The sequence below is a fragment of the Aplosporella prunicola genome (genome assembly GCF_010093885.1).
Source record: "Aplosporella prunicola CBS 121167 unplaced genomic scaffold K452scaffold_145, whole genome shotgun sequence".
In the NCBI taxonomy this organism is placed as follows: domain Eukaryota; kingdom Fungi; phylum Ascomycota; class Dothideomycetes; order Botryosphaeriales; family Aplosporellaceae; genus Aplosporella; species Aplosporella prunicola.
Window position 1 is genome coordinate 67 of NW_022983673.1, and position 8,807 is coordinate 8,873.

The window sequence follows — 8,807 nt, forward strand, 5'->3', positions numbered from 1 at the left end:
TATAAGATACTATCTAGAAGGACACGTTTTCTCTTTGAGATCATTGCTTCCTTGCAGTGGATAAATGAGTAGTGCAGGGGGTAAGGCTGTTGTGTAACCACTAGATAATGAGGCTGAAAAAACGAGAGTTATCGGAGTGATCCTGGCTGACAGATGCTTTTGACTTTGTCAGTATTAAAACCGCCAGTATGAATAGCAAGCAAAGTAACAATAAACATAATATACCCTTCCTTCCAAACTACAACTCTCAGTCCTGTGATTGAAATACTGTCTCCAAACGAAACTCTTAAAAGGCTTTTACACAAAAGGACACTATCCTCAAACAAAACCACACAAGACAACCAAGCTCGAACCAGCTTTTTTTTTTTTTTTTTTTTTTTTTTTGGTTCTGGCATTGATAATGCTCGTCTTTATCGAAGACTTATTCGAGGGCAGACTGAAGCGTATTACACTCAGTTATTAGTATGTAGCCGACACTGAACGGAGCAAGTATAGCTATAAATACTTCATGCATACCCTCGTGCTAGCTATAAGCTACGCAACTTTCTGCAGTACTCGATGTACCACTTGACGGAACCTGTGGTGAAGGTCTTGCCTATGGTAGGGGGTTTTGTTCTGGCGGTTATTTGTTTATGCTTGTTGGTACTTATCCTGTTAACTATGGACGAAAACTTGTTGGAGGAAGATGTGAAATGGGAAGAATTCAAGCGGATGAATGGCGAGTACTACAACTATGTAAAGGAACATTACGAGAAGAGTAAGGAGTAAAAGCGGGTAAGGTAATAGATGTAGTACTTCATTTTTGACACAGAACCTTCTCTAAATATCGATTTACTCTATTATTCTACCGCTTAATCTCGTCATGCTAGCCACAATCTCCAAGCAAAAACCTAACCACCCCTACTCTTATAAGGTATCCCAACATTTACTAATCCAATGCACACACCCGCCCTCCCCACGCATTAAAAATTTACAATCCCAACCAAACCAAAACCCCCAAAGTCAACTCCTACCTATGTAAACCCAAACCAAACCCAACCAACACCCCCAACAATCAACCCAAAAACGCCGTAAGCGCAAACAGCCTCGAAGCAAAATCACAGACAAAGGGCAGCACGACGGACTGCGTGACGAAGCGGGTGCGGGCCCTGAAGCTCGCGTCGCGGCAGAAGGGGCAGGTCGCGTTGTGTTCGGCTCTGGCTCTGGCCCTGTCACTGGCTCTGTCGCTGTCGCTGTCTCTGTCGCTGGCGCTGGTGCTGGCGCGTCGCCGCCGCCTGGAGGAGGAGCTTGCGTGTCGCGATTTTGGGGCTGGGGTTGTGTATGTGTTTGAGCTGGGGCTTGGGCTTGTGCTTGGTCGTGTGGTTGTCGTTGGGTGGGGCTTTGAGCTGGAGCTGGAGCTGGAGCTGGAGCTAGTCTTTGGTATGAAGTTTGAGCGAGCGGACTCCCAGCAGTGCGCGTCGATGCTAGGGTGGGGTTTGGTAAAGGTGTTGGCGCTGCCGTTGTAGGTGCGGAAATGGCTTTGGCTGGGCGAGGACGTGCTGCGCAGGTTTGTGTACGAGGTGTGCGATGCTGCTAGCGGCGTGTATGCCGGTGGTGGATCGTCGTAGAGCGTGTGCATGTCGCTGTCGTGCGAATAGTAGCGGTGCCGGTGCGGATGGTCCATGGTGGTGCTGGTGGGTGTGGGTAAGTAACTATCTCTACACACAACTACTACGATAAAAAGTACTTACAGCGTGCGTATACTCAACCAGCAAGGTAGGTAGATCTGATCTCTTTCTCTTTCCACGGTATAGATAGGTAGGTATGTAGTCCAAAGCAGTAATAGGTATCGCAAACACGACTCAAAGCAATGACGAATGAATGCATCAGCACACAAGCACCCACCCACTCACACATATATCAGCAAACGCACGCTCACTCCGCCCTCACGACACCAACACAGCACGGCACAACACAACACACAGCGCTCGCGGCGCGCCGCCGCCCATGCTGCTATTCTCAGCCCTGTAGCGCGGCGACCAACGCATCATCCTGCGGCGGGCTCCACACACTACCGTGCCGTGCCTACGCCCGTCCGTTAGTCAAGATTCTGCCTTAGGAGGCTGCTGCGGGGCCTGAGGAGGCTGAGCTGCGCGAACAGCGAACACGGCAAACTATGCGAGCGACGTGAGCGACGTGACCGCGATCCCACGGAGGGCCTCGCGCTGCGCCACGCTACCTAACGTTCGGGGCGCTTGCGGGGGGGCTGTGCTGTGTCAGCGCGTGATTGCAGTACAACACCAACACCACCTAAGCTTCGTGATAGAAGCTTGTTTCTTATTTGCTGCCGTGAGATCCGATCCGATCGGGCCTGCTGATGATAGGAGAGGGAGGTAGGTACTTAAGCTCAGCCGCGGCTTTGTTTGTTTCGTTGGGCGCTTTGTCGCGGGGCGGCGTTGTGCTGCGCTGCGCTGCGCTGCTGCTACCCGGAGCTGATCTGGGACGGAAAGTTGGCCTGCTGGATGGATGGAAGTCTTGGACGCATGGGAAATAAACGTTTATGGAAAGTACCACAGCTTTCATTCCATTTCTCCCCATCCTTTCAGTTTCACACCTTCTAATCACGCATGCACGGCACCAACAAATCCTTCAAACATCTAAATAAGAGTATATCATTACACCAATCGCGTACATAAAAACATAACCATTTCGTACATCCAAATCTCATACACTACCCCTTCCCACCTAAGCAAGCACCCACGCAACAGCAACCACGCCCGCCGCCATCTCCCCCACCCTCACAAACGGCGTTGCGACGGCCCCGGCCGCGCCCGCAGACCCCGTGCTGCTCGCTGCCGCCGAGCTGCTGGCCTTCGAGCTGCCGGAAGTGGTGGACGTCTTGGAAGCCTTTGCGCCCTTGGACGAGGACGAGGCCGAGGCCGAGGAAGAGGTTGTGGCTGACGCTGTCGTTGTGGATGCGGGCGCGGAGGTCTGCGCTGAGGTCTGGGCGGATGACTGCGCTGAGGATTTGGTGGAGGATTGTGCGGAGGACTGCGCTGAGGTCTGCGCTGAGGCTTGCGCAGAGGTCTTGGGCGCGGCGGTGCTGACTACGGTGGCTGTGGCGGGTTAGCATGCTGCTGCTGCTGCTGCGAGATTTATGCACGTGTGTGTTTTCAAGGAGGCTTACTGCCAGTCGTAGTGGAGGTCGCGGGCGCGGCGGCGGCAGCTCCAACGCTCGTCTTGTTGTCGTCGTCGTCGCCGCCGTCGTTGTTCGCCGGCTCATGGGGAAGCGCAGTCGGGCGTGGCTTTGCGGACGCGGGCGCGGCGAGGGCAGTCGAAGGAGTCGGGCCCAGGCTGATGAGGAGCACGGCGGCGAGGAGGAGGACGAAGAGCGCGGCCTTCATTTTTTTTTTTTTTTATTTTTCGGTATGGGTTTGATTAGGTTGTTGTTGTTGTGAGTGCTGGCGTTGGCGTTGGATGCAGGGCGAATGCTGCTGCTTTGACTGAGGCTTAAGTATCCGCCGCGCGTCGTCGCGTCGCCTTGTACAGTTCACAAGCCGGCATCGCGACTCGTGGCATGCTGCCTGATGAAGTGGATGGAGAGTGGAGCCGTCAGTGGTTCCGTGTGGGGCAGCAGGCGTGAGGCTGAAGAGAAGATCAAGACGGCCATGCAGCGCCTGGTAGCGGTGAGGGCCGTTTAACTGCCTATACAGGAAAGCTCTACGCCAGCAAACGATGCGTCAATTGGCTGAGCGCCAAACAAGCGAATACAAGCAATCCCGCGCCTCGATGCTGGCGACGCGATCACCAGCGCTTGCGTCGATCCCTGCGGTAAAGAGTCCTGCCCCCACGTGCACGGCCGCGGCTCAGCCTGTCGCATCGGGCAGTTTTGCAAAATCGCTCAGTGCTGTGCTAAATTAAGCAAGCATGCGCACGTGGTGACTGCAGTGGTGGGCGGAGGCTACCAACTCGACCAGATCCTGCGACCTGCGAGATCCTGCCGCTCTGCGCGCGGCGGGAACTTGGCTTTTGCTGATCGCGGATCGGCGGCGTCGTGGTTGGCTGTGAGTGCTGCCTGGTTTGTTAAGCTCGCTTTAGCGCCTTGTGAGCCCTCGTGTTGGTAGAATGGTGCGCCTGTGTGGAAACACACTCGCCTGCTGTGCTGCTGTGCTGCTGGTCGCGTGGCTGTGGTCGTCCGGAAGGGTATGCGCGTGGCGGATCGACGGCATGTGCTGTGAAAATGCTTAAAAGGATTGTGGACGACGCGTCATAACATTAGATGTTGGGGCTGGGGCTGAGGCTGAAGTGGAGAGTATTATGAGAGACTATAAGAATCCTTTGGTGGGATGGGCTCGGGGAGTCCGAGTTCTACATGTCAGCGGTACTGTCGGAGCTCTTCCTCTCGAAGATGCAGAAAACATAATGCCGCTTTCCTCATTAACGTCGCTCTTTGCTTTGTCTGTTAGCCGTTCATCGTGACAGTAAGTGAAGCAGCACAAACGGATGACTGGATTTTCCTGTCATAAGGCTGGTCCTCGTTGACAAAAAAAAGGTTGCAGTGAGCCCCGGGATCGCTTCAACGCATCCCGGGCGCCGTGAACCAAAAGTGGATACTGAAGAAATTCTTGCATATTTGGGAAATACTCGAAGTGGGTGAAGCGGACATGTCAAGCAGCTCTGGAGGAGAGATGATGCGGGGAAAGCGGTTGCTGGGCCGATGAACAGCAAGTTATGCAGCAGTGAAAGAGTGCTTCTAATGACCAATAGTGGAAAGAAGAAATCGGAAAGCTACCATGTGAAGAAGGCTGTTTCAAGAGGGAGAGATAGTGGTTGTAGGAATGGAAAGGCAGCGCAGAGAGTAGTGAAGATGAATTGTAAACAAACCACGCACCAATCAAAACTACGTCATTATTCAGTGTCTCCATTCATTCAAACCACGAACGCCGACGACCAACATTCGGCTATGGAGATGCCGACAAGCTCTGTGACGCATCCGTAAACTTATTTTCACGACCGAGCAAGCCTCGAATTTCGAGGTCGTTTGTTCGATGCTGCAGAGACGATTTGCGTTTCCTTGCTCCGAGCTTTCCGACATGATCACTGGCTCGCTCGCGAGTGCTTGCAACTACACCGCGAGGAATTCTTAGTCGTTATCCCGATTCAGGTTACTTCGCGAGTTTATTATATTGGCGAAGGATAATTTCACCAACATTTCTGACTATTTTCACCACCCCCCCTCTACCGCCTGCCCGCTCAAGTATTTGTGTCACCTGGCAAAAACTATACGTGTCTCTGCGTGTCCCTTTGCGTATTTCTTTGCGTGTTTCTTTGCATGTCTATTTGCGTGTTCTTAGTGCGTTCTTTGTGCTGTTGCTGCTGCTTATAGTGGCGGAAGCTTCTAATTTTCCTTATTATTTTTACTAGTGGATATTCTTGTGCGACTGTTATAGTGTAAGTGTACTAGCAGTGACTCCGTATGGGTAATTATTATCACGAGGGGTAGGAAAAATAGCCAAGGTGGTGGTGGAATTATCCTACCCCTATCATATTTGATATGATTATGAAGGGTTTCTAGTTTTCTCCCATGTAAAGTGATTTAACGAGGCTTGATTCTTTAAAAGTCTCTTCAGAAGTTGGCCGTAGCAATACTTCACAATAATATGCGAAAAGGCTACATACACCCATAAAACATGTTTAGCACGTGGCCCGCCGTCAACGTTACACTGCATCGGTCCAAGACGAATCGCGTTTTGGTTGGTTCAACTCATAATCCGCAGCCTCGGCTTACACCGTAAGAAAGCGGGGAAATCTGGCCGCCTGGCGCTGCTGCCTACTCGTGTTACCTAACAATTGATGCCTTGAGCGGCTTGGTTTCAATTACAAAAACCTCAAAGAAATCCCGTTGCGGGGGGGTCAAACCGCGACCCCACTTCCCTGCTCGTATTACCAAGATCTATTCTTTCTTAGCAAGTCTTTATACTTGCTTGTACGAAACTTTCACGTCGTGTGTTTGCTTCCTTAAACAACTCAAAAAAAGCCCCTTAGCGTCAGCAAGACAGTGGCCGGCAGCACGCGAAGGGACATACAATTCCTACTACTATTGGCAAAAAAAAAAAAAAAAAAAAAAAAAAAAAAAAAAAAAAAAAAAAAAAAAAAAGGGTAATATTAAAGCCCCTTTACCAGCGGTACATATGATACTGGAAGTGACATCCTTATGTATTAAATGTGTTGATAGATAAAATCATCCAAATGGCCAATCCTACAGCTCCTCCGCCTCCGCGCCCTCCTCCTCCACCTCCCCCACCTAAACCTCGACCGAACAAGAGAATGGGCTGAAGGAGAGTCTGGAAAGGACACCGGTACACAGTTTCTTTTAGTGCATAGCAATGTATTACGGCATTAAAGGCGAGAACTGCAAACTATGAGGCTGGAATATTAGTGATTGCCATTTTTCAAAAGGCTCAAACTCCAACTTTGCCTTCTAGAGTATCGCAAAGTATTGGGGCCAGGTTCTATCTTATCAGATAGATATGCTGTCATCTATTGTTCCTCTTGCCAACGTTATAAGCATTAAAAAATATTGCCTCTAACAATTACGGTTACAAACAGCTTTATACTTCTGCAGGCATCCGCTTTTGACTAATAAGAATGACACTACTTTATTCTGGTACAGGATTATCCATGATAGCAGTTCGTTGCCTTACGCGTCCATTCATCAGCCTTGTTTCACCGGTTGTCTATATATCTGCAGACAGCCTTTCCAACACATACGTGATTAAGAAATCATTCACCACAAACATATACACCAGTCGAACTTTCCAAATGGATCATTATCAATATTCTACTCTATCAAAAGAAGGCAAACATATAAGGCTCTTGGATTTAAGTCCCGGGGCGTTTTCAGAAAACCTCCACATTGAACTACGTCAAGTTTCACTTGAAAAGAAGTCTTTGTATTTCGAGGCATTGTCCTATGTATGGGGCTCACCGATCAATCCGAGTTTCATTACCATCGGCTCCGAACGAAACTCAGTCATTCTCGTAACACAAAATTTGGCCATCGCCCTACGACATCTCAGATATACGGATAAAATTCGAACATTATGGGTTGATGCAGCCTGTATCAACCAGAGAGATACGGCCGAACGGAGCACTCAGGTCTCCATAATGAGCGATATATACCAAATGGCAACGCACGTTATTGTATGGTTAGGTCCAGATGAGAATGACAGCTGTTACGCTCTTCAAACCATGGCAAGCATAGGGTCAAAAGTGGAGGTTAACTGGATAAGCTACGCTATGAAACCTTCAGTGGATATCGATGGCAATCAATCCGAAAGCTTGGATATACTCCAATCATCCCTAAACCAGGACACCCTCATCCGTGCCCTGGATCACCTATTCCATCGACCGTGGTTCGAGCGCCTTTGGGTAAGACAAGAGATTGGCCTAGCAAACGAAGCTGTCATAGCATGTGGCCAACTTGTCGTACCCTGGAAAAAATTCAAAAACGCTATCTTTGCCATACAAATGGAATCTGCCAGACTGGAAAGACTCCTCGGTAGCCGTGGGAAATATTTTAGTCAGCGGGTCAAGCTGGTCTATACTGTGTGTGATCACAAATTCTACTTGCTGGACCATTTACGACCGGAGATTTCTCAGATTAGATGCTCTGACCAGAGGGACAGAATATACGGCATGTTGAGCTTACTTCATCCAAGCCATCAAAAAATGGGAATTTTGCCCAATTACTCCCTATCAGTACCTCAGGTCTACCAAGACACAACACTCAGGTTTATCGAGTATTGGAAGAGCCTTGCAATCCTTTTTCAATGTGAGTTGCAGGATCCATCGTCCAAAATGCCGACTTGGGTGCCAGATTGGTCCTCGGAGCCTTTAGCCAATCCAATTTCGGGCGTTCCAAGCAACGCGAGTGGGTATTTGGAAGCTATCGCAAGATACAAAGGGAAGGGGGTACTGAGTGTGGTGGGACTGTATGTTGAATCAATTGCCCAGGTCCAACCTTTGCAGTTCGGGGATAACATTGCCGAGTTCCAGGCTATGGTCAAAAAGCTTTGGAGAACAATGTGTGGGGAAAACGAGAAACCAAGGCATTTTCGGGGGAGATCATCGTCCTGGACGATGTGTGATACGATATGTTGCGGCCTTTTTCGCCATACTACTTCCCCAATGCGCACAGACTATCCAGTTTTCGAAGACTGTGTCCAATTGTTGGAGTTCATTCTTACTGTGGAGCCAGAAGAGCTTTACGCATGGGAGTATAGCAGTAGCTGGGAAAGCTACACCAGACAGGTCGAGGAAGTATGCCAAAACAGGTCATTCTTTATCATCACTCAAGGCTCTATTGGCCTTGCGCCATTGTCAGCGAGACCTGGTGATGAGATCTGTGTACTTCTAGGCTGCGATTCTACCATGCTGCTTCGACCAACTGGAGGCGGCTATCACCAAGTAGTCGGACAGTCATATATGACCGGAGCAAATACCGGAGACGCTTTGCTTGGACCTTTACCGGAGCACCTACAACCAATCAATTACTATGATCCTACAACGCATGCTTTCTATTTTGCCTACAACAATACCCAACTTGGAAAAGTTCAGTTTGAGGATCCTAGGCTAAGAAATCTACCCCTTGATCTCCAATTTCATGAGAACCTTTGGAAAAGCAATAGATTCCAGCGCATCAGTGCAGACTTCTGGGTACTGGAGAAGGCTATAACTGGCATTAAATACTTCGCCATCATTTAAATCAAGATTGCCCGCTTTCTTAGGAGTTTATGATATTTTCAAATTGCATTTTCATAAGCCAC

At 49.5% G+C, this 8,807-nt stretch overlaps 3 protein-coding genes across 3 annotated transcripts; 1 reads left to right on the forward strand and 2 right to left on the reverse strand.

The window, feature by feature from the left end:
- Positions 1–1,054: 1,054 nt before the first annotated feature.
- K452DRAFT_303687 (uncharacterized protein) lies at positions 1,055–1,663 on the reverse strand (the record flags this gene model as incomplete). Its single annotated transcript, XM_033542758.1, has 1 exon — positions 1,055–1,663. The coding sequence occupies one exon, from the start codon at positions 1,661–1,663 to the stop codon at positions 1,055–1,057; it is 609 nt and encodes a 202-aa protein (XP_033390960.1).
- An 854-nt stretch (positions 1,664–2,517) lies between these two features.
- On the reverse strand, positions 2,518–3,438 carry K452DRAFT_323165 (uncharacterized protein). The gene is made up of 2 exons (XM_033544616.1): positions 3,167–3,438; positions 2,518–3,095 (listed from the first exon to the last, which is right to left on the reverse strand). The coding sequence occupies exons 1-2, from the start codon at positions 3,381–3,383 to the stop codon at positions 2,725–2,727; spliced, it is 588 nt and encodes a 195-aa protein (XP_033390961.1). The 5' UTR covers positions 3,384–3,438; the 3' UTR covers positions 2,518–2,724.
- Positions 3,439–6,810: 3,372 nt separating this feature from the next.
- On the forward strand, positions 6,811–8,511 carry K452DRAFT_210786 (uncharacterized protein; the record flags this gene model as incomplete). The annotated part of the gene is made up of 1 exon (XM_033536173.1): positions 6,811–8,511. A coding segment is annotated over one exon (1,701 nt), but the record flags the coding sequence as incomplete, so codon positions are not given.
- Positions 8,512–8,807: the final 296 nt, after the last annotated feature.